This window comes from Magnolia sinica, chromosome 3, assembly GCF_029962835.1.
Source record: "Magnolia sinica isolate HGM2019 chromosome 3, MsV1, whole genome shotgun sequence".
NCBI classification, from domain to species: Eukaryota; Viridiplantae; Streptophyta; class Magnoliopsida; order Magnoliales; family Magnoliaceae; genus Magnolia; species Magnolia sinica.
This window is the reverse complement of record NC_080575.1, coordinates 3,646,089-3,671,786: the sequence shown is the minus strand read 5'-3', so window position 1 is coordinate 3,671,786 and position 25,698 is coordinate 3,646,089. Positions and strand designations below refer to the sequence as shown.

The following is a 25,698-nucleotide window of genomic DNA, read 5'->3' as shown; positions in this document are numbered from 1 at the left end:
GACTGGCCAGCTCAGCTCGGTTCGGTTAACAGCTCGGGCCAGTTTGAGCCAAGATTGAGTCGAGTTTGCCTATTCAACAGTTTCACAAACACATGGACTGCACCTTCAAAATCTCACAGTGTGTAAAATAATAGCAGTGGTTTTACAGGTATTTCATCAAACACCTTCTAATCAACATAAAAATCGAGAAAAAAAAAAAGGGCTATTTGTTTGGTATACATACCTTCCTTGCCACCCACCACACTTCATCGAGTCATTTCATCAAACACTTGGGAGCAACATCAATGTCAAAGTAACCGAGTCACCGAACTTGTTCGATCCGAGTTTGATTCGAGCTGGGTTTGATTCGAGTTGAGTTGAGTTGAGCTCGGCCAAGCTCGAACTCAGTTAGAAATTTATTTCAAGCTCAAAAAGTCAGCTCAACTCGGTTTGAAACTGTCAGCTCAAACTCAGTTTCAAATCGAGTCAAATCGTGCTTTTTCGAGTCAAGTCGACCGAGCTAACCAAGCTAACTCGGTTCGTGAACAGCCTGCCGCTTCGCCATTGCTGTGAGTTCTCTCCTCTTTCTTGACTGTGGGGCCCACTAAATGCACGGATGATTGGTACACACTAGGATGCGGATTTGCTACCGACTCTTTCAGTTGTTATCTTCTTGTTGAAGTGGGAAGCGGATTGGCTGGTGTACCACACACCAGCAACCTAACTGGTGTGGGTACTTGTCGTGCGAAGACAAGTGCTGACGCTCCTCGAGCTCCGAGTTCCACGAACGGTTCAAAAGAGATCAAAGTTACGTGCCCCCACAATGATGTATTTGTCCCACGTGACGTTTACTTTTCATCCAAATCTGTTGATAAGGTCACACAGACCTGGATGAAGATAAAAAACAACTATCATATTGATCTAAAATTCCCGTGACCCCTGAAAGGGTTTCAATGGCAAGTGTTCAATCCTCCATTGTTTTTTGAGTGTGGTCCACATGATTTTTGAGGTCTTAGTTTTCGGCTCAAACCTTACGACGAGCTCACCAAGTGGACGGACGTATGGATATAACTCATACCCGATGATGGGAGCCACAGAACTTGATGACGTCAACACACCGGCCACATCGGTGGTGTGTGGTACACCAGCCAATCAGATTCCGTTGAAGTGACGTCACCAAGCACTATGGGCCTCATCATGATGTATGTGTTGTATCCGCTCCGTTTTATGTGGTGGAGTAGGCTTGAGATTAGGATCTGCATGCCCTAAAATGATCTCTCCAAATGGATATACGGTGTAGATACAACTAATACATCATGGTGTGGTCATAGAACTTAGTGACTTTACTTCATTAGCAGGGTCAGGCCCCCGGAAACGGCTTGGTTACTCCCCTTGCTACCAGCCGATGGCTGGTGTTCAGTGCTATGTGGGCCCCACCATGATGTATGTGTTTCATCCATGTTGTCCATCTATTTTTCTAGATCATTTTATGGTATGAGACTAAAAATGAGGTATATCCCAATCTCAAGTTAGACCACATTATAGGAAACAGTGTTGAATGAATGTCGGCCATTAAAAACTTCTTGGGGTCCATAAAAGTTTTTGATCAAGCTAATTTTTGTTTTTTCCCTTCATCTGGGTTTGTATGACCTAATCAACAGATTGGATGTCAAATAAACATTACAGTGGGCCTTAGGAGGATTTTAATGGTGGATATCCAATCACTATTGTTTTCTTGCGGTGTGGTCCACCTAAGATTTATATCCCTCTCATTTTTGGGATCAAGCCCTGTAAAAATGGACGAACGGAATGGATGAAACACATACATCATGGTAGGGCTCATAGAACACTGACCATCAGCCACTGGGTCGGTGGCAGGGGGAGTAGCTAATCTGTTTCCATCGGACCTTGCTTGTGAAAGTGACATTATTTGTTAATATACATAAGTGTTGAGTCTATCAGTCAAGAGAAGAAGACATCAAGCTAAGACTCTCTAAAAAAACAAAAGCTCATGATCATGCTTAACAGGTAAACTATAGCTTAATCAGCCCACAACAAACCTTGAAAAGTATATGCCCTTATAAAAACCCAACTTAACCTAAAAATCATATATTTCAAATCTTCTTCTTGTTAGGTTGGAGTTAAATCGCACCTTGAGTATTATTGGAAGAAAGAAACTAAACAAAAAAATCACATGTCCCTATCGAGTGCATCGAACTGCAATCGAGGACATCTTCGATGCCATCGAACACCGTTCGATTGCATCAAATACACATGCATTCTATCCAACAACAAAATGATATAAAAAAAATGTTGGAATTATCGATTGCTCAAATGTTGTTCGATGTCATTGAAGCCTAAGTTTCGATGACATCATCGAATGGCATTCGATTACATCAACCTTGGACTTGTTTCTTCCAAAAATTCAAAATACTCTAAGTGCTCCTCAATGCAATTGAACCCTTTTCGATGGCATCGAGATTAAGTTATCGATGACATCAAAGTCTATTCGATAGTATCGAAACTAACTCAATTTATCCAACAAGCTTTCCATGAAAACCTATTTGATTCAAGTCTATCAAAGACCATTCGTTGTCATCGAAATTCAAATTTCGGTTGCTCGAAAGTCTATTCGATGACATCGAACTAAGGACAATACTAACCAACAACCTTTGTGTATTTTTTTTTATAATGAAATCTCAATGGCATCAAGTCATCCCTCGAGGGCATCGAAGTGCACGTCAATGAACTCGAAGGATGCTCGATGAGAACAATCAGAATCTGTCTTACACCCATTTGAAAATCAAGTGTAGGTGGTTGATGAAACGAAGAAGGTTCGATGGCATTAAAATTCAAATTTCGATGACATCAATAATGACAGATTTCTGCCCATTTTTTAACCGTTAGGATTTCAACTTTATAAAGACACTAGTGTTGCTTCTTATAAAATGAGATAGAATTTAACAGAGTTTGAAAGATTTGTTTCAAAGAGATTATACCATCTTCCCCATTCCCTCATTCCCATTACAGTTCATCAGTCAATCTTGGTATAAGCATTAACTCATTATATTCACTACTTAGATTAAATTATGAACTCTAGCATTCAATGAGTTTCCAACTGACCTCATAGGTAAATCCTAGTGTTGGGACTCTTGAATGCATAGCTCATGGGAATCTTCTCTATACATTTCAATCATATCATTTGAATAAAGAAGAACAACAAAAACCCTAAACCTCACAATCTCGGAGCAATGATCGAAGCATCAGAAGCGATTGCGGTTTAAGGGATCTAAAGATCCTTCGTCAACATCGAAGACCTTCGGATTGCACAAAAATGGACTCACTTACTTATCTGTTAAGTACATAGAGTCCATTGAGTCTGAAGCTCCTTCCTTATGCAGGATTGGGATTCAGAGTGTAAGTATCAAACTCGCCAAGACCTATTTACAGGCCACTGATGGAAAAATACGTGGTCCTTGTGTAGGACAAGTGGCCTTGTGTAGGCATAGCTCACCTTATGTAGGCATGGGTTGCCTTGTGTAGGCTCCCAGTGTTGGCACCTAAGGTAACCTTATGTAGGTACCTTGATTAACCTTGTGTAAGTTGTGAAGGTTTATGGTTAACCTGATTTAAAACCATTGAATAGTGAAATCCAGTATACTAGGAGAAAGTGCGTCCGCCAGGAGTAGAGTAAGCAAGTAGCTGAATCACTATATATGATTGTGTTTGGGATTGTTTTTTATACATTGTTCTAATTATGCTTATGATTATCAAATGTCTTTATGATGCATGATTTAGTTAATGTATAAGTATTAATAGAGATCACATCCCACACACTATCATATACATTATTCTAAATAGGCATGTTTGTTATATATAAATCTTGTATAAGCCTAGGTGATTTGGACCCTCTATTGGCTTGGAAGCCATAGAGTTTGCCTTACTCTCTCAATTAAAGTTAGGCATTGATTGTTCTTAGTGGAAAATAATTTTTGAAAAAGTCATATCCACTCCCCTCTAGGACATTTGGACATACTTCATTCTTCAATAATAATGGTTCTACTGCAATTTCAATTGGTATCAGAGCAGGTTCCTCTTGAAGGGTTTAACGATCTAGAAGGAAATCCTAAACTAAAGTAAGAATTATGGCCAACAGAGAGGGAAAAATGCTAACTGACACTTAAGAGATAAGTGAGCAAGAAACACTCATCTCAGATATAGAAGAAGAAAACATACATGATGCCTATGATCAACTTTATACTTTAGCAATAGCGGTTCTATCGCAATCTCAGCTTATACATTGCAGGTTGGACTATTTAGCCCATCATGGGCCTAGGCTGAGTTTGGGTTTGAGCTTAGTTCGATAAAGGGTTGAGGCGGAGCTTAGCCCGGCCTGATGCAACCCTATTTGTGGCTAAGTGGTGTTTGGACACGGTGGGTTTGGTTGGCCCCTAATGTAGAGATAGTCATGCAAAGCATGTTTAAAAGTTGTTAGGTGAGTTGATACTCAATCGTCCACAGCACGTAGCCCAGTCAAATTAGGCCACATCCCAATACCACTAAGCTTTGGGTTACTATCCAATCCAAGTCAATGTTTGGTGATTGAGGCCTGGTCGCATAACATGTAGTTGCCTGATATAAGGACTCTATGTATCCTTTGCCGATGTCGCCATGCCGAATCATTTTAGGCCATGAGCCTAAAATTGAACCATATATATCCAAAGCTATAGGTTACGACACCATAGGAAACAGTGGAGATTGAATGTCTACTTACGAAAATTTCCTAGTACTATAAAAGTTTTGGATCAGGCTTATATTTGTGTTTTCATATCATCCGGTTGTGGACATCATCGTCCCTACCATTTGCTGTCGTGTGTTCCACTTTATCTTTGGATATAGCGCACAGATTGGGTACCACCCCATCCCTAGATGGGAATGGATGGGGGCTGTGTGGGGCCATTATAATGTATGGATTTTGTCCGCATCATCCATTCATTTTGCTACGCTAATTTACGCACAAGCCCAAAAATAAAGTAGATCCAGGCTCAAGTGGACCACACCACAGGAAGCAGTGGTAATATTGAAACTTTCCTAGGGCCTACTATGATGGTTAATTGTCATCCAACCTGTTCATAAAGTCATATAAACCTTTATGAAGGGGGAAAAAAAAAAGCCAACATTAGCTTGATCCAGAGATTACATGGTCCTTCACTGTGTAGTTTAATTGAGACTTGGAACTGCCCCATTTTTGGGCTTGTACTCTAAAATAATATGGCAAAATGGATGGATGGTGTGGATAAAACCCATACATCGTGATGGTCCCACCAAGCCCCTCCATTCCTAGAAGGGGTAGTTCCCAATCCGCATCCCCTCTTATAAAATGAGCTTGAAAAACAGACGAACAAAAAAACATAAGTGGGCCCCATAGATTGCTAACACCGCATAGCTACGTGGTAATGTTACATGCAATTGGGAGATGGGGGATTGGGTAATGCCATTGGACCAAGCTCGCTCCTCTGTCCCCCTGATGTGGTAGGATATGATCGGAGAGATGGACCCACATAAAGAACGTCTGGAAGTTGTTCTGTCGAGTAGACCGTTGCATCTTTAACAGGAGCCTACAATACAATCAAATCCTACCACGGGAGTGGATGGAGCTGGATGCAATTGGGAGCAGTACCCAATCTGCATACAACGGCACCTACTCCAATATGATAGGGACCCCTTTGAAGGGCAGGCCAGATCGTCCATCAATAATCAACCACAGGATGGCAAATCTCCTGCTAGGATAGAGGGTAGTTTTTGGTAGCCCACGGTTAGATGAATAACACACATGCAACTGCTATTCGTCAGAAGGTTAAATCCAGGCCGTCCAATCATTTTGTTCAACCAGACCTCAATCCATAACAAGAATTGCTTACCGTGGGACCCACAATAAGAAATGCTTCTTTACAGCCACGTCAAGCACCTATTTGCGAAGGGTGCCTTTCACAGGCAGCAGATGGATATCTTACTTAGACCATACCATACCATTGTCTAGGGATAATGAATCCCCACCATTGAAAACTTATTCTATCCCATCGAAATCTATAAATCCCATCAAAACCCCTCATAATGTAATAACGAGCTGGTTGAAGTCCCCAGACATGAACCCCCGGAAGTTTGAACCTACTAGATTGGTTGACTGGTCAGTCTAAAATGTTTCAGATGGTTTAATCCATCAACTGCATCGTTTTTGGGAGGACCTACATCCTCTACACCATATATGATCCATCACTGGAAGGGCTAATTTCTGGCTAACAACAACATGCAAGGCCAAGGCTTTGAGCTAACTTCACTAAATGTTTGAGTAGAGTTAAGAAGACCATGTACAAACATGACAAAAATTCCAACTAAAGAGCAAACTACTCTCAGTTATTTCCTGATTGAACTTGTCCAAAAAAAACCAAATTACTAACCTCCAACTGATCTCCATCAAGAAAAGTTCGGTACCAACATCAACTCACGCTCCAGAAAAAGTTCTCCCATTGATAGATGAGGGACATCCACCATCATCTACCAGCGGTTAGTATGTAAATCAAAGCTAACAGCGCAATTAAAAAAGCCGATATGACACCGGTAAATTTGTAAATCAAAGCTAACAGCGCAATTAAAAAAGCCAATATGACACCTGCACGGGCCAAGATACCCTGCAAGCCCTTAAAATCTTTGGAGTAGAACAAAGCATGAATTTTCCTGTGATAGAAGTCCTTTATCAAGAGAAAGTTGAGCCCAGCTGTCTTCAGGTCCGGCATGTTGGAAGGAATTGCGTTCGAGTCCAGCATGTGGGAAGTAGATGCCGATCTGCAGTCCAGCATGTGGGAAGCAGAGGCCGACACTTCCACCGTTTTCGTTTCACATGAACTTCCTGCCAACACCAGCATAAGGTGAGTCAATGACCTCCACCCCTTAAGATGAACTTTTTAGGAAACTGATGATTAAAACCAGGAAAAGAAGAAGAAAAAGAGCCGACATTCACCACTGCTCATGGATTACAATGGAGCCATCCCCTCATTTGACATTTTGAGAAAGTAGATAATGAAGCGGAAAATAGGATGGAGCTTACCTTGACAAAGGTCACCCCTATTCAGTATCCCTACTAGCATGCGCAATACCAAAGAAAAAAAAAATTTACTCCATAGCCAGGATTCAAGCGCATGCAGGTCATATGGTTTGGCAGGCATAAGGTTGATAACAAAACTAAGGTCCTTTATAGGAGGCGCCTAAATATGAGTTCATCTCATTTAATCATTACTTATGTACAAGAGATGACAACAATTGCTAGTTATCAAGATTATTTTTAATCCTTACCAAAAGGAAATATGATCCTATTATATAACTATGATTAACTAAAGTGAGATGAACTCCTTTTTTCAGCTGTATTTTTACCAAGATTATTTTAATCCTCTTACCAAAAGGAAATATGATCCCTAATACATAATTAGGATTAACTAAAATGAGCTACTCAATTGGTGTGCTCCATAAACTTACATTTAAAAAAAAAAAACCTAAAATGAGACGTTCATTTTTTAGGTGTCCCAAACAGGCCCTAAGGATAGAAAATAATCTTGGTTAACCAACAATCACCGATCTCCAATACACAATTATGATGAATGCGAAAATGAGAAAATTCAATTCTTTAGCATCTCCCAAACAGATGCCTTTATTGGTTCAACTGATCAGGCGGTTCTACGTCATTTTCTTTGGGGCCAGCTTGAATATGGTGACATCTAAACCCCCCTTGTCCTTGGCATTTCTAATGGATTAGCTTTTTAGACGGGAAAAGAAGCTGCTTCTCTAAGAAACTGACCACGGATGGTTAGTTTTCATAGTGCAAGTTGTTTGATTTGCATGTTGATTTCCATAAAAATGAACCTAACACGTTTGGAATGCTGGACATCAAAAAGTAGTCAAGGAAAAGGGAAGGTTGCATATGAGAAAACTGTAGAAAAAGATTTTTCTTTTTCAGGTCTGGGAAAGGAAAAAGACAACATTTTACCGAAGAAATCTACGGAACAAGAAACCGATTCCTCATCCTGTCTCCCTGAAACAGGAAATTGATTTCCTTTCCTCGGCTACTAATCTGATTTCAACCATTCAAACAGGCCTCAACAATCAACAGTGAGAGTTGTCCGGTGTTAATGTGAAAGGGGCGTTTGGATCATAAGTTACTTTGGATAAGCTACTTAATGCCATGAGTAGCGTATCTTAGTTTCTACTTGTCAACCAAAAATGTAGAAAAACATGTTTGGTTTCCAACATCATAAGTAATTATCTCTCAAGTTTGTTTGGTTTCCCTCACATCCACCATACATCATGTGAGACCAACCTTTGATTTGAACCATTCACTATGTGGGCCCCACCTTTCATGTGGGTCGTCCATCATACAGGGTCCACCTTGGATGTGGGACATTCATCATGATCGCCCAACCTTTAATGTGCACCATTCTGGCTAAGAGAAAACGATTCCCCTTTGGTTTTCTGTGTATTTGAGACAACCCTAAAGGGTTAAATATATAGAGCTTTACAACGTCAATACAAGGTAAATGTTAAATATAGAATCATATATCTATAGAAATTAGCTATACATCATCTATCTATAGAAATTAGCTATACAAGGCATGTGGCTTGTCTAACATCCCCCCTCAAACTAATGCTGGTCATCAACAAGTAATAGTTTGCCAAGTAGAAATGAGTGACGTGCAAAAGTGAGAGAATTTGTGAGAATATTAGCAATCTGATCATGGGATGCGACATGTGGAAGAGAAATGGGCCCAGACTGAAACTTCTCTCGGATGAAGTGACAGTCAACTTCAATATGCTTTTGTTCGTTCATGAAAAACTGGGTTAGAGGCAATCTGAATGGCACTCAGATTATCTACATGTAGTAGAGTAGGATTCTGTAGATGAATGCCCAAGTCAGAAAGAAGTCCACGAAACCAGATAAATTCACTACAAGCAGCTGACATCGCTCGATACTCGGCTTCCGTGCTTGATTTGGAAACAATGGTCTGCTTCTTACACTTCCAAGAGATGAGAGAAGTGTCGAGAAAAATACAATAGCCCGTTGTAGATCTGCGTGTGAGAGTACAACCGGCCCAGTCAGCATCCGAATAAGCACAAAGGTCCAGAGTGGTCGTGGTGGAGAAGAACAGTGATCGATCCAGAGTTCCATGTAAGTAACGTAGGATGCGCAACACCACAGTCATATGAAGAGTCCGAGGAGCAGAAACAAACTGGCTGACAACTTGAACATCGAATGCAATATCAAGACGAGTCATTGTTAAGTAAACCAAACTCCCAACCAAACGACTGTATAATGTAGGTTCCGCAAGGAGATCACCATCGTCACGACCATATTGAATGTTAAGTTCTAAGGGAGTCTAAACTGTCTTCTGATCCGTCAATGAGGCCAAGGCAAGAAGATCATTGGTATATTTACGCTGGCTGACCAGGATTCCACGTTTAGAATATGAAAATTCAAGTCCAAGAAAGTATGTCAGATGTCCAAGGTCCTTCATCTTAAAGGATGATTTCAAAACTTCCTTTAATGCCGAGATACCAGTAACATCGCTACCAGTCAGAAGTAGGTCGTCAACATATACAAGAATAATGACAATTTCACGATCAGTGGGGCGCAAGAATAAGGATGGATCATGACCACTTTGAGTAAAGTCAGCACCGGTAACAACATCATGAAAGCGTTGGAACCATGCCCGATGAGCCTGTTTGAGGCCGTATAGAGCTTTCTTGAAGCAACAAACCTTATTGGCAGGGATTAAAGATCCAGGAGGAGGTTTCAAATAAACTGTTTCTTGGAGGTTGCCATAAAGAAAAGCATTTTTCACATCCATCTGAGTAAGAGGCCAAGAACGAACAGATGATATTGCCAGAAGAGTGCGAACAGTTTTCATCTTGGCGACAAGAGCGAATGTCTCATCATAATCAATTCCGTGTTCCTGTTTATATCCCTAAGCGACAAGCCGAGCTTTGTATCGATCCAATGATCCGTCAGACTCGAGCTTTACAGAATAAATCCATTTACTCCCAATTAATTGTTGGTCAGTGGGTCGAGTGACAATGTCCCACGTATGGTTATCATCCAATGCTTCCAGCTCTTCTGTCATAGCCTTCTTCCAACAACCATGAGTGGCTGATGGTATAAAGTAGGAATAGAAACAGTATCCAAAGTAGCATTCATGGCAGACAGAGTATATCAAGTGATCAGGTTGTCGATGTACACGAGTGGAATTGCATACCAAGGTAGGATCTGGATCGATAACAGGTTCAGTAAGGAGAATAGTAGGTGGTGGATCTGTACGTGGTCGTCGTGAATAAACCTGTAACGAACAAGGGAGTATACTCGAGGCAACAGGAATGTGAGGAAAAACAGTAAGACCAGGAGAGTTTGGTGTAGGCAAAGAGAGGAACGGATGAATGGAAGGCAGTATACTAAAAAAAAAAACATGTCGGGACACCCGAACACGACGAAAGACCAGATCATAGCAACGAAAACCCTTCTGAGTTTCTCCAAATCCTAAGTACATACATTTGACTAATTTTGGTGAAAGTTTGGTACGTTCACGTGTTACCAGATGAACATAACATACACAACCAAAAACACGAAATGTGGAATATGTAGGAAGTGAACAGGTGAGAACAAAATAGGGAGATTTACCGTTCAGAACAGTGGTTGGCATTCCGGTTAATCAAGTAGACTGAATGCATCATAGCTTCCACCCAGAAGGAACGAGGAACACTCATAGTTGTTATCAAGGTATTGGCAGTTTCAACAATATGACGATTTATCCGTTCAGCCACCCCATTCTTTTGGGGAGTATCAGAACAGGTGGTCTAGTGAATAATCCCATGACCCTGCAGATATGCACGAAAATTTGTAGAGAGATACTCTCATCCCTAAGTCAGAGCGGAGAGTTTGAATTTTTACTCGAAATTGAGTGTCATCCGCAGTAGAAATAGCCTGATTTCCAGTTTATGGACGAATGTCGCGAAGATGTGATACATCACCAGTCATATGATTGGAAGTACCCGAATCGAAAAACCATAGAGAAGATGAGGATATACCTGACATACCGGCGGCAAAAAGGGCCTGCACGATCTGCTGGAGCATTGAAGGAGTCAAAGATGAGGAAAGACCTTCACCAGAAATAGTAGATGTAGTATCACCAACAGAAGGCTCAAAAGAACCGGTTGCAGAAGTAGCAGAAAGAGCACGACCACAGCCACGACCTCGACCACCATGTCCACGGCCAAATGAGGATGCATAGGCACGTGAATGGCAATCCTGAATACCATGACCAGTCCGTCGACAGTAAGCGCACCAATCTTTGCACTGAGCGACAACATGTCCAACTTTGTTACATCCGCGACAAGTTAAAGGAGTGGAACCATGGTTTGGGGCAGAGTTGGATGCAGCAAGTGCCAGGTGGGATGGTTCCTGAGATGTTTCCTGAGAGAGGACTTGCAGTCGTTGTTCCTCAGCTAATAGATCATTAATAACCGAATTCATTGAATTAGTTGGGCTACGATTCAGGAGAGCAGCCCTAAATTGCTCAAATTCCGAACGCAGCTTCATAAGAAACTGTCTAACTCGCGCACTATCGCGTATTGTTTAGAATATCTTAAAGTCATTAGGGAATTCTAGATCCATCATAGCCATCTCTGTACAAATTGTAACCATTGTAGAGTAGAATATTTGAATACTTTTGTCACCCTGAGTAAGGTGAACTAAATCTTGTTCCAGGCGATATAACCTAGCCGCATTACTCTGTTGATAAATAGTCTGGAGATGCTCCCACATTGCCTTAGCAGTGCGATGTGACGTGAGGCCAACAGCAATTGACCGATCGACCAAATCGAGAATCCAGGTAATAATCCGTCCATTTTTCATTTCCCACTCAGCCACTTTGTCGGCATTTGTGGAAGTGGGGTCAATAATAGATCCATCAATTAGTCCCCATAAACCACGACCCTTGAGAAAACTCTGAAAGTGGATGACCTATAGATTATAGTTGGTACCATCGAAACTATATCGTGGGGCCTCTGTACAGGATTCTTTGTCCATAGCTAGGAAGGGATATAAACCACACCAAGGAAGAAGGTACCTTGCAGCAAGATAGCCGGTTGCAGCGATAGGCAACAGAACAGCAGCAACAAAACAGCAAGGGCGTGCGAAGCAGGGACTTGCGCAGCACATGCGGATGAGGCTGGGGTGTGATCGGACGGGCTTAGGGTGCGATCGGACGGGCTTGGGGATGATCGAATGGGGGTTAGGAATGGTTGGACGGAGCTGTTGACGCAGGAGGAGCGCAGAAGGAACGCAGGAGTGGTCCGGAACAGGGTTTTCTGATGCAGGAAGGGCCGGATCTGGCAGGAGATGGTGTCGGTGATGAAGGAGATGCCGAATCAGGATCGGTATAGCTCTAATACCATGAAAGCAAAGAGCAAACGATGCAGGCTAAGAGAAAACGATTCCCCTCTGGTTTTCTGTGTATTTGAGACAACCCTAAAGGGTTGAATATATAGAGCTTTACAACGTCAATACAACGTAAATGTTAAAAACAGAATCATCTATCTGTGGAAATTAGCTATACATCATCTATCTATAGAAATTAGCTATACAAGGCATGTGGCCTGTCTAACACATTCATCATGTAGGGCCCACCTTTGATGTTAATCATCCATCAAGTGGGCTCCCACCATCAATGTTATTGTCCATCATCAGGGGCCCAGTTCAATATCCACCGCCCATCATGTGGAGCCCACCTTTGATGTGGATGATACGTCTCGATGGAGGAGCATAGTCTCAGTCTCTAGATGGGCGCCCTCAGAAACCGGGAACCTCTCGTCATTTTCTAACAAGATTGGCTGATTATACGTACCTCAAAAACAAAATTTGCAAAGCCGATAACTACTAGATAGATGTTAAGTATCAATTCACAGAAAGGAGAGATAAATGTTACATGATAAAGAATCGTGCCACATCTAACTTGTACCTGCATAGCCATTTTGGAATGCGTCTGCTATATTGATTTCAGAGAGGACACCCATCTCAAAAAACGTCGAATGAAGCGCCCTCACGCATTGTTCCGTTTCACTGTCATTCACTATCAAGGAAATGTTCACCTGCTAGTAGGAAAAAGAGCCACATTGGTTAGATTACACAGGATAGAAAGAATTTTAATGATCCAAGAACAATAGGGATGCAGTTCCCAGGTTTTTCAGTTCCTACAAGCAGTGTTCGGGTTGTCGGTATCGCTACAAGTTTCGCTAGCCGGAGATAAAGATATAATATCATTATCACCGATAACCGGAAATGCGGGGAAAAAGGGGGAAACATGGAGAAAATGGTGGAATTTTTCAGTGAAACTTCGGGATATGCCTAAATACACATATTTTCATATTCAGAAATGAAAAAATTACAAAAAGAATGCATTAAATAATAAGTTTCCATTTAATGGGGGCCAAAAGGCATGCGTTGTTGTAAGAAATCACTCAAATAGTAACTAAAATGAGTTTATATAATATAAGTATAGCTAACATATAATAATTAAAACAGGTAAAAGTAAATGAATTAAAAAAAGTTTCTGGATAGCTTTGAGACAATGTTGCTTTTCACTTCCCTCGTCCGGATGGCTTGGATCGTACAATTGCTGTTATTAAACAACCAACATCAAATGGGCAACTGCCAAGAAAAAAAAACTAATCCAAAACTTGTGGCCCCACGAATGTTTCAACGGTGAAGGTTTAATTTGCATTATTTCCTATCATGCGACCCACTTGAGTTTTGGATATGCCTCATTTTTTGGCCCATGTCCTAACATGATCTAGAAAAACAGATGAGCAGAGTGGATTTCTCACAAATATCACAGTGGGCCCACCTACCATCCATGGCAAGCCCTTCTTTGAAGGCTTTGTAGGAGTGGATTGCAGACCGAGCAACTCTTAACGTACTAAGTAAACTCCATGGGGTCCACCGTGATTTATGTATTTTATCCACTCCGTCCATCCATTTTACCAAACAATTTTAGGGCTTTATTCCAAAAATGAAGCATATCCAAAGCTCAAGTGGACCACACCATAGGAAACAGTGTGAATCGAACGTCTACTGTTGAAACATTCTTGATGGCCATAGAAGTTTTAAATGAAGCTCATATTTGTATTTTCCATTCATCTATGTCTTTGTGATCTTATGAATAGGTTGGATAACAAATAAACATCACTGTGGGCCCTATAAAGGTTTCAACGTTTGAAATCATCATTCTCACAATTTCCTGTGGTGTGGTTCAATTGAGCTTTGGATATGCTTCAATTTTGGGCTCGACCCCCAAAATGAGCCCAAAAAATGGATGGACAACGTGAATAAAGCAAATACATTCACGGTGGGCCCAACATAGTTTACCCAGTACATTAAAACCAGGCGAGTAACCCAGTACCAGTGGGATTTCTTCACAATCCATTAGTGGGTGGGACGCTAGCCGTGGGGCTACATCAATAATATAAGATGTATATCTACACTGTCCATTCATTCTAGCAGATTATTTTAGGGCATAGGCCAAACAATCAGTCAGATCCAATTCTGAGGTGGACCACACCATAGAAAATAGTGGTCATTGAATGGCCACCATTAAAAACTTCTTGGGGCCCAAAAGTTTTGATCAGCCTGATATTTGTGTTTTCCCTTCATTTAGGTCTATGTGAACCTAATGAAGTGGTTGGGTGGCAAATAAAAAGTACAATGTGCCTTAAAAAAAATTTAATAGCAAGCGTTCAATCACATTGTTTCCTGTGGTGTGGTCCACCTGAAATGTGGATCTAACTCATTTTTTAGCTCATTCCATAAAATGAGTGTCCAAAATAGAGGGATAGAGCAGATAAAATACATTATATCATAGTGGGGCCCACAATATCATAAGTAGCCGCGACTCACGACTCGTAGGCAACATAAGCAAGAAGCGGATTGCGTACTGAGTAACTCAGTACCCTAAGCATACTGAGTAAACTATGTGGGGCCCAACATGACGTATTTATTTTATCCACTCCGTCCATACATTTTATAATTTAATTTTAATAAATGGGACAAAAAATAAAGAATATCCAAAGCTCAAGTGGACCACACCACAGGGAACAGTGTAAATTGAACATTTACTGTTGAAAAATTCTTTGGGTGGACAGACATTTCAAATCAAGCTGATATTTGTTTTTTCCCTTCATCCATGTTCTCGTGATCTTATGAACAGGTTGGATGACAAATAAACCTTACTGTGGGCCCTAGGAAGGTTTCAACAGTGGAAATCATTATTCAAATTGTTTCCTGTGGTATGGCCCACTTGAGCTTTGGATATGTTTCAACGGTGATAAAAGCGTACTGAGTAACTCAGTACGCAATCCGATTTCACATAAGCATCATCCCCGTCCCCCAAAAAAAGGGGGTCTGATGCCATTTCTAGAAAGGGGAATAGGGTTTCCCGTTTCCATTTCGAACCCAAATCCAAATCTAAGGGTTTCCATTTCGAACCCAAATCTCCAAATCGAACCAAAATTCCCAAAAGATATCGCAGATTATTCGCCGGAATTCTCGTTGATTCTGAAAATTTTCATCTATTCGAAGAAAAAAAGGAAAAGGGGAGTTTTTTCGTACCTACGGAAGACCGAAACACAACTGTTGTCGATCAATCGATTGGCCCACCAAATTCTTCTTTCGATTAGGCGTACCTCTTCTACAAGTACCGAAATCACCTTCTTACAATTTTTTTATTTTTTATTTTTATTTTTTCGCATTTACGATGCTCTCCCCAAAATTTATGATACTGCCTTTTTATCGGCGAAATGGAGTTAGGTAGCTACAACGAATTTGTCGCCCGACAACTCTGATTATCGCGAAAACTCTAAAAAATCACCGATAATTCGCCGAAAACTGGCAGAGAAACGAAAAAATGGGTTTTCAGTGTCGCAACGCTGGCGACACCGATATTATCATCAATATTATCAACTTTTCACCGATAACTAAAACACTACCTAGAAGTAGGGTCGATGGTTGAATGAACCACGCTATTGGTGCAGATGGACCGTGCCCAGAAACAGTCCCCACAATTGAAGATCCTCACCATGGTTGTGGGAAGTTGCTAGATATTTCCCTTAAGCGTATATATTTGCTGTCCACCGATCCATGGGCTAGTGATTGTTCCCTGTTGAGAAGGTTTTTGAAGCATGGTCCATTTTTTGTGAGGCCCATATAATGAAGGTCACTATTGTAGAACCACAGGCTTGGATGTGCAGACTGAAAACCTGATAGGACTGCATGTCCTCAGATCGAGGACCATAAAGGTTCCTTAATGAGATGGATAGGCATAAACTGAAGAAGGGAGGGAGGAAGGGGAGAGACCTTAGATGATCCTTGATTGATCTTCTGGAAAGAGATTCCTTCATCTGTAAGAACGCTGAATACCTGCCACATGGAAAACAGAGGCATTCTGGTGATCAAAAAGAGAGAATATCACAAGATTTCAAAATCTCAGCACTAGTAAAATTATTGCAATTTTTATGAGAAAATGAAATTTAAAGAATTTATTATATTCATACATATTTAAATTTTTAAAAGATTGTATGACTTTATAATAAATTTGTAAATTTTTTTATTCAACAGTGAGATTTTACCAATAATGCCCTCAGAAAACTCAAAATCTGAAAATCTACCAAGATATTGCCAAGAACAAGCTTTGTCACTATGCCTTGCAACTAGGGAGACGACATGTATTATGGGCAGAATGATAAGATTTCTGGAACTTTTCGTTTTGATAGTCACGCATACGTGCAGGCAGACAGGGATGGGGAGAGGGGAGGGCAGAAGACAGGTATTATAGGCAGAATGATATGATTTCCAGCACCTTTCATTTTGATAGCCATACACACATGCACGGAGAGGGGTGGGGGGGCTAACATGAAGTAACCGCCAAAGCACCTTCATTGCCAGGTTACACACAAAAGTAACGACTGCCAATGCCAAGAGGAAAGCAGCAATGACAAACTCGGGGCCTCAGCTTAAGTGCGGATATCATAATGTCTCATTAAATCAGTTCTCACAATATCATTCCACTGTTCCAACAATATATAGAACAGGTCAACAGAATGTGGCTAATTGCATCTGCTATGAGCTTTCTCAAAGGAATCTGCCCAACTAATGGTATCTATGAAGCCTCACCTTGTTTAGTGTCTGTGGAGAGTGCTGCACATTGCCAATAAGGGATATTATAGATCTGCGCTGAATGTGATTCACTTCTGCAATCTTCTTGAGCTCTTCCACTGCACGGTCAAGCAACTGCACAACCACAGCAATTTCCGGTACGTTTTACTGGAAAGGAAAAGGACGGTGCTAAAGTCACTATGAAAAATATCAAACATTTCAAATCCGAATGATTAAGCTATAAAAATAATATTAGGGGTTGTGATGTTTTCAGTCATGATGATTTTCCCTGGAAACCACAAGAAGAAAACAGTTTTGTTTCCCTCAAAAATCACTAGGCATTTTTGTAAAAGGGCAACAATATATGATGGTTGATTGAAAGAAACAGCATTTTTTTTTTCATTTTCCTCCCAACCCAGAAATGGCACAGGTAAGAACCGCGTTTTGTTGGCCTAATCAAGTGATGATACTGGTATGCCACATCATCGGCTGGCCGATCCCAAACATCTTCCACCAGATCATCTTAGCCACCTGACGCTGATCGAGAATTACAACTGGTGGTCCGCTTTTAACAGGGACAGAGATGGTTAGATATGGCTGATGGGAGATGCTTCGGGAGTATCACCCATCCACCATCAGGTCCATCGTATGAAGGATCTGGATCACATCTAATGTGCACCCACCTCATATGTGCAGCTTGCCTCAGCTGAGCACTGCATATTTTCCTCCAACAAACCTCACAGGTAATACCCGCGTATATTTAGCTGATGATAGCAAACTTGGCTGCGTACTAGTGAATTACAGCATCAGCGCCGGAATCTATTCACAGAATGCAAATATACCAAATGCTGGACACAGCAACAAGTGATGATAGAAAGTTATAAGCTAAATGAAATATAAGGATCTTAAGCTCCTATGCTTGCCTGCTGCTGAATTGATTCTCTGCGAAAAAGCTTCGAGGGATCCAATGTCAACAAAATACTGACTTCACTAGTTGCAACCTCATCTACAGAGATACCCAATTTCTCAAAGATGGAAAAGACCTGTGCAGGAAAAGGCAACATGAATCACATTTGGAAGATACAAACGAAAGCAGGAGTGAGAGTGAATAGATTTAGTGTGTTAAACTGGTTTACCTTCTTAAAGAAATCGTTCTGACCAACTGCTCGAGTGCTCTTTATATCCAGCACAGTGACACTCCGCTTCACCGCTATGCTGGTTAGTACAATCTGGAATTAGGAAACAAAACAGTTAACACAGTTGGTACTTCATGAAATAAAACAATTCCACAAAAAATCTCTTTGGCAGTAGAAAAGATGAAAAGTAAGTTGCTACAAACCTTACTTATATCTCTATCTCTGGTGATGAGAGTACCCGGAGCCTTAGGATTACAAAAGTTCTTGACCCTAACAGGAATATCCGCCTCTCTAGCAGGTCGCATGGATCGCGGATGCAAAACCTACAATAAAGGACTATATAATATTGATATAACAAAGATGGCAACAAATGACACCACCCACCCCCCAGATTACCCAATGCACATGGTTTGGGGGTGATTGTGTGCACTCGCCTAAAAAAAGGGGTGGGGACACCCTGTCGTCATTAAAAAAAAAATGACACTGAGATTTTAGAGAAGAAGAAAGGAGCGCTAAACATCAACATTGTCATCTTCATCATCATAGCCTCATCCCGGAAATTTGGGGCCAGCTAGCTTTACAAATTCCACAAAATTGGCACAGAGTAGAGACATAAAGGTAAATTCCCATTGGCAGAAAATCACCTATAAGAGAATAATAATAATAATAATAATAATAATAATAATGTGATAGGGATCAGGTTGTTTAATGCACCAGATTTATGTGCTATAGAATTGACATGAGACCAGTGATGCTTTGTCATTTGAAGTTTTCCATTTTATAAGTCCCTTTTATCTCCATATAAAATGCTCATCTTAGTCACAGGTTCTTGCACAACTTACATGCGAACACACAGCACACAGGTGCCAAATCAGAATCGCTTATCAGGCTGGCTCCACCATGGATGCAGGCATTAGGGTGGCCAACCGATCCTAACTTTTAACTGCTGAATTTGGAGGTGGTGGCTGTTGGTAATTTTTTATTTTTTATTTCCCTTTGGAACTCACCTGTACACCGAAATATGCAAGTTCAGCTACTTCATCAAATGTCAAATACGGTACGGGCTCTGCGTGCGGGTAAATATTAGGATTACAGGTCAAAAAACCATCCCCATACTTCCACACCTGTTATGAAAAAAAAAAAAACCTGGGTTGTCATGAATGATAAACTAAGTTGAAAGAAAAGAGAAAAAAAAAAAAAAAACATGAAAAGTAGCTCAAGCAAAAATTTAGAAAAATAAATGCAGACTTTAAGGTAGTTCTCCACTAGAAGTTCTAATTATTTGGTGTAACAAAACGAGAATATCAGATGTTATCTTTCAAATCAAAATGGGATGTGGTTATGATTATCCAAGAAAAAAGGGGCCAGTGGTTATGAATCTCTCTCCATATGTACAGAAGTCTTAAATTCACATTCGCTAGGTTTTGAACTAAACCTGAATTTCTCGTAAACCCAAGGCTTTGCCAATGGCTGTAGCTGTCAAATCACTCCCGCCCTTTCCTAAGGTAGTTACAGCACAAGATTTCTGTCCCTGCAGTTAGCAGATTATAAAGATGAGAAGCTGCACCAACAATTGAAGTTGAATATATAACAGAATCAGTTCTTTGAGAAAAATTGTATGAAGTTACACCCTTTATCACCTACAAAAACTGAATTTAAAAGAAAAGGGGACCACTTTGCAATAAGGCAAAACGAATGAAGCAGATCTGCAGTAAAGGACCTTTCCCAGGGAGCCAGTAACAACAGGAATAGCAGGATCACTTATCCAGTCTCCATGCAATCTCTCTGCAACAGCAGGATAAGTTGCTTCCAAGATATCAGCATTTGTAAAGGCATCTGTTGTTATAAAACCAATATCATATGCATCATACTGCAAAAGATGAGGAGGTGATCAGTTAGCAAGCACTGCAAGTCAAATCAAGATGCTACGACACAAGTAGCACAGAACAAAATCAGCAGCTAATTTACGTTAAAAGGAAAGAGAACAGGATAAATTCTATGCTCTAGGGCTGATAGCATAATATAAAGACATGGATGTTAAGTGCCAAAGCTATGGGAATGGCAACTGAAAGTTGCAAGTAGAGTTTGGGGAGAGGAATAGTGTACGCATACAAGAAAAAATTTCAAGTGGAAACTCTCTTCTTTTCTTCTTTAAATTAGTGATTGTACTCAAAACGAAAATGAGAACAACCTCAAGGAAGAGGGAAATAGTTCCCAATACACCAGATAAATTATGATTTTTTTTTTAATTTTATTTTTTTTGCTTTTTGTAATATACTGATTCAAACAAACAGCAGATAAAATGAACTCCTCTGATAAACCCTATACATGCAATACTGAGATTTTTTGGGTTCAGGATTGAACTCTTGAGCTCAATATCACATCACTGCCTAACCGCTAGCTCACAAGGCTTCTGCCTTATCAACGATTTACATAGCAAGAGTATCTTTGTTCTGAGTCTTGGGCTATTTCTTAAAGCAATTTTTATTTAACCTTACTCTCATCTCAGTTTTAAATGGTAGATTGGCAAATGTTTTGTGATCAGCTGCCCACCAAACATTAACCTTCCTCTTTTACCCAATAGTTCTAGGAACCAGATGTAGAAGAGAATCATATGGACACCACTCACATGCCAACATGGTCCACCCAATTTTGAGGACAGAAGAAGGGTCATTGAGGGGCAATTGGAAATGCAAACACTAAGCACAAAGCAACCAACCAAGCACATGAAACGTCATGCTCATGCAGTTGGCTTCCAATCATGGCCCGTTTGGGAGCTTGGATTTGGAATGCATTGGAATCCAAATCACAATTACATGGAACCAAGGTGATTCAGAATCCTCAATTGTGTTTGGTTGAAATGCACTGGAATCCAAATATTCCGTTTGGGAGCTTGTATTTGAAATGCATTTGAACTCTTCAATATATTCACAAGACCTAGATTTGATTAATTAAATCAGCTTTCATTTCCCAAATTTATATGTGTGTGTGTGCGATTTTTAATAGAATGATTGTAATAAGCCCATTGAAGTATATACTTTGGCCAAAAATGAAGAAATTTTGAGCCTTGGGTGGGCCACAAATGTAAGATCACTAACAAGAGAATTTTTTATGTTTTCTAACCGTTCATTTAGATGTCCAACGTATGGATGGTTCCGATCATTCTACTAATGTGATTTTAGTGTTGCAGCCGATAATTAGATCGCTTGGGGGTATCATCAGTGTGCCACGTGTACAGTGGATTTGTAGCCTAGCGACACCTTTGTTACATGCGAAACTCTTCTACCTTTAAAATGGAGCGAAAAAGGCATTTCCTTTGGATTACTCCGAAATCACAGCATTTTGCTAAGATTTCAAAACACACTAAGAGGCAATATTTGAAATACCTCTGATTCCATTTACCACCAAATTCAAGTTGCCAAACGCAAGACTTTGCTACTTGGAATTGGAACACACCCATTTACCTCTAAATCCAAGGAGTCAAACGACCCCTCATATTGACACCACTCGTGCGGTCATGTGCCCACAGGTGCCTTGCAAACTGCACATTAGAAACACTACTGTGTGCACAGTCGACAAAGGAGAATTAATAAACAATTCCCATCTCGAGAATGGAATTCTAGACGAGCCTAGGGGTGGCAATTAGTAAGCCAACCCAGCCATGTAGAACCAGGGCCTGGGCCCCTAAAACTGGCCCAAGGGCCAGGCCCGTGCCAATGATGAATGGCCCAACCCATACTTTTGGCACTAAATTAGTTTGTGCCTATTTTCTGTAGTACATCCTACCTACAGAAAATGTGGGACAGCATAAAAAAGCGCATGGTGTGAAAACGAGGATGGCAAACTAATTAGCAAGCTACACCATTGAAATTATTCGACAATCAGTGGTTTGAATGTGCATTTGTGGCCCACCTAATAAGTGATAGGTGATGAGGACATCACGTCATGTACACCCTTATGTACATACCAGAGGAGGAGGCGGGCCGCACCACTTTCCTTGTGGCTAGCAAAGTGCCCGTAATCGTGTTGAAGACGCCATGTATATGTGCAAGCATCTAGAAGACCCCATACTAGGAAGATACACATGGGCTGCTTTATGGAGTGATCCAGACCGTTGAATAGGAGGGACGTGACGGTCAGGTCATTAGATCGCATGTATCACATGATCAAGACATTGATTATTGATCGTCCACATCATTTTTAGACTTTATCATATTTTAGGACTTAATTTTTTATTATGTTATATTTGGACGCATTATGGGTGTTTTAGTTGATTTTATTTAGACTAGGGCTATTTTCGTTAAAATTCACAAGACGAGGATTATTGTAATTTTGAAACTTCTTGGATCTATAAAAAATTGGGGGGGGGGGGTTGGCCTCTCTCCCATTGAATTTCAGGATTTATATTTATAAAATAAAAATTAAAAATAAAAAAAGAGAAAAGCTATTGCTTTCTTTTCCCATCTTCATGCGATTTAAAGATACACTTACATGCGATTTGGAATGAAGATTGGTGTGAGGCTAATCTTCATCAACGGAGGTGCGAGGTCTCCATCTATACCCACACCATCTTCTCTTTTCTTCCCCATCTAGGTATTCTCTTCACATTCTTAATTCTCCCACCCCAAATCTTCGTTTCTCCAAAAATCTCACTTTCTCATATTCATCCATAAACCAAACCCCAATCGCCCTAAACCCATCCATCCCCAAAACCCCAACCCTAACCTTAAACCTAAAATCCTTAACTTTCCCCAAATTACCCAAACCCTAATTTTCACCCTAAGATGTATTAGGTTTCCTATTTTAAAATAAACTATACCCTATGCTACTTGGATGTCCCTACATCCATTAGATCCTAGTTTCGTTTTATTTAATGTTCTTATGTTACGATGTTCATAACTTAGGCCAGGATTACGCATGATTTTCCTTTTGATTTTCATGATATTTGTGATGAATATAGCGACGTTTGTGTTTTCTTGTTAAGTATCTTAATTCGGTTATCTAATCTCACATGTTACTTAGTTCATGCATCGGTCTTGCATCAATAGGGCTAATTTTCGCCCTAATGGCCAGCCCTATAGGGACAGGCAGGGCCTTTTTAGCCTAATCAGGGCCAGGATCAAGCCAAGGCTGGTGCCTTTTAGCCTGCTTAGGGCAAGAGCTGAGGGGATTGAACCAAGCTATGGCCAACCTGGCCCAGCCCATTGCCACCACTAGACAAGCCTGCTGAGCACAAACAGCACACAATGTGCTACCACCAGGCCAAAAGTGGAAAGGAAGTAGCTGCAAGGAATAGCAAGGAATCTGTGGCATACATTTATCAAGTGGCAGTCACATGCCAACACAATCACTCGCAACACTGACCTTTTGCTGAACTGTTGTGCATAACTAATAGGGAAATTTCAAACAGCTGGTCTCTAGCATGCAATTGCAGACAAACTCGCTAGGCATGATAAGCAATTTTGTATTCATAAAAAACAAAACTTAAATTAGAATATGAGGCCTAAAACAAGTGATCATGAAACAACATACTTGGCGAGCTTTAACACCAATTTTGTTCAAATATGCTGCAAAAATCCTTGTCGACATGCACTCTCCAAATGATACCAAATAGTCTTTTGAACGCCGAGTCATCTCCTTCATTATAGCAATCCCTTTTAGACCTTGCTCCAATTCATCTAGCAATGCTGTGATGATTACAAGACAAGAAACTGATATAGTTAGGCATCCTCATAAAAATCATCAACATCAATGAAACAAAAAATAGAGGCCAAAATGAGAATCGAACTCAAAGAAATGATAATTTCGATCAAGCAAAATATGTCTGCACCATGATGAACTCCATAGCAACATAAATCCAAAGTCTGAAAATCATATAAATTTAAGCAGTTTTAAGTTAAGCCCATTATAATAGGTTTATGATGATACAACATTAACATTTAAATGGGAGAAAGGACACTATTTTCTTGGAAGAGCAGATACCTTCCTTTTGGGGTGTACTCTAATTAATTTGGTTGTCTCTAATATCCAGGTCTATCATGCCTCTTTTACATTGTCATATGGTAAAGCAGGAAGAACATCATCAAACAATTTCTCTGGCAAAAGTTGGCATGTAAGAATATCGCTGGAAGGACAGTTAGGCAAAATCATTTCTTCCTCTGTGATGAATCAAACTCTCTATGACAAAAAGCTTTGGTTTTCTGGTTATGAGGAAGAGATACCATGTGGGTGTAATTAGTTGTCAGTATGGATTCTTGTATGTGGAGAAGGAAGCCCAGGGGAGACAATGATTGTCTTATCAACATGTGGGAGGGCCATTGGGAATTTAGAAGGGTTTCTTTGAAAAGTGGCATTGCGTCTAGGGTTGGGTTGGTTCAGGACCTTCAGGTTCTAGGATTATGTTCTAAATCCTCGAAGCACATATTTGAAAGCATCAAGTCTTTTTTTTTTTTTTTAAGATTGCTGAAATATTAATAAAAAGCCCAGAGGCTAAAAAGCGAAACAGCGAAAACAGAAAAAAGCACCAAGTGCAAGTTGGGAGATGGGTATGTTGTTGGCTGCTTTTGGAGTCCTTTGTTTAGGATTAACAAATTGATAGTTACCATATGTTGTTGAGGGAGTTACAGAAGGTCTTCAGTCCTAGGGTGGCTAGCAGGAGGGTATTATTTGATCATCTTTGTGGGGTCCACCTACAGTTAAGTTTACTTATGGTTCTTCTTAGGGGAGGAGTATGACCCGACTCCAAGTTATGGGCTTTGGGCCATTTGAGGTCTCTCTTATAGTCGTTGCTAATAAAAGGAAATGTCAAATGAACAAGTTGCCATAATTACTGGGTTGCAATTCTTAATGAAGTTTTAATCACAGTTCCTCTAGAACAGGAAAATGAGGGTTACCAATTGTTGCATCCTGTGCAAGAGTAGTGGAATGAATGTACCACGTTTCAGCACTGTCCTTTCACTAGGTCTGCATGGATCAACTTTTCTTTGACCATTTTGAGTTTCTTGGTCAATGCTTTCAGTCCCATTTGGATATGGGATCTTGCAAATTTGGGATTAAGCTAATCCATATTACGATAGGCCCCTATCCTTCATCTCAGATTCACATTGCTAACGCATCGTTTCTTCCAATTAATCACAACTTTTGCTATGTTTACTTTTTTCAGAAATTCCAAAATTGTGATTAGGTGGAAGAAACAAAAGCTTTACTGATGGGAACCTAATGTGAGAAGTATGGGGACCACCAAATCAGGACTAAGGTAAACCCATATCTTTACAGGGTGAACTACCAAAAAAAAGAGTCTAAGCCATTTTAAGATTTGTTGGAAGCTTGGGCAATAGATTT

At 40.4% G+C, this 25,698-nt stretch overlaps 1 protein-coding gene across 1 annotated transcript in view; it reads right to left on the bottom strand.

Annotated features, from left to right (window-relative positions):
• The window catches only part of LOC131239318 (aspartokinase 2, chloroplastic-like), a 97,674-nt gene that overhangs the window by 68,254 nt on the left and 3,722 nt on the right, over positions 1–25,698 (bottom strand). Inside the window, exons 4-13 of the mRNA XM_058236965.1 lie at positions 23,890–24,044; positions 20,078–20,227; positions 19,793–19,888; positions 19,365–19,481; positions 18,561–18,680; positions 18,358–18,450; positions 18,133–18,264; positions 17,240–17,356; positions 16,424–16,486; positions 13,035–13,164 (exon numbers count right to left, since the gene is read on the bottom strand). Coding sequence (XP_058092948.1) covers positions 13,035–13,164; positions 16,424–16,486; positions 17,240–17,356; positions 18,133–18,264; positions 18,358–18,450; positions 18,561–18,680; positions 19,365–19,481; positions 19,793–19,888; positions 20,078–20,227; positions 23,890–24,044 — 1,173 coding nt within the window. The remainder of the gene's footprint in view (positions 1–13,034; positions 13,165–16,423; positions 16,487–17,239; positions 17,357–18,132; positions 18,265–18,357; positions 18,451–18,560; positions 18,681–19,364; positions 19,482–19,792; positions 19,889–20,077; positions 20,228–23,889; positions 24,045–25,698) is intronic.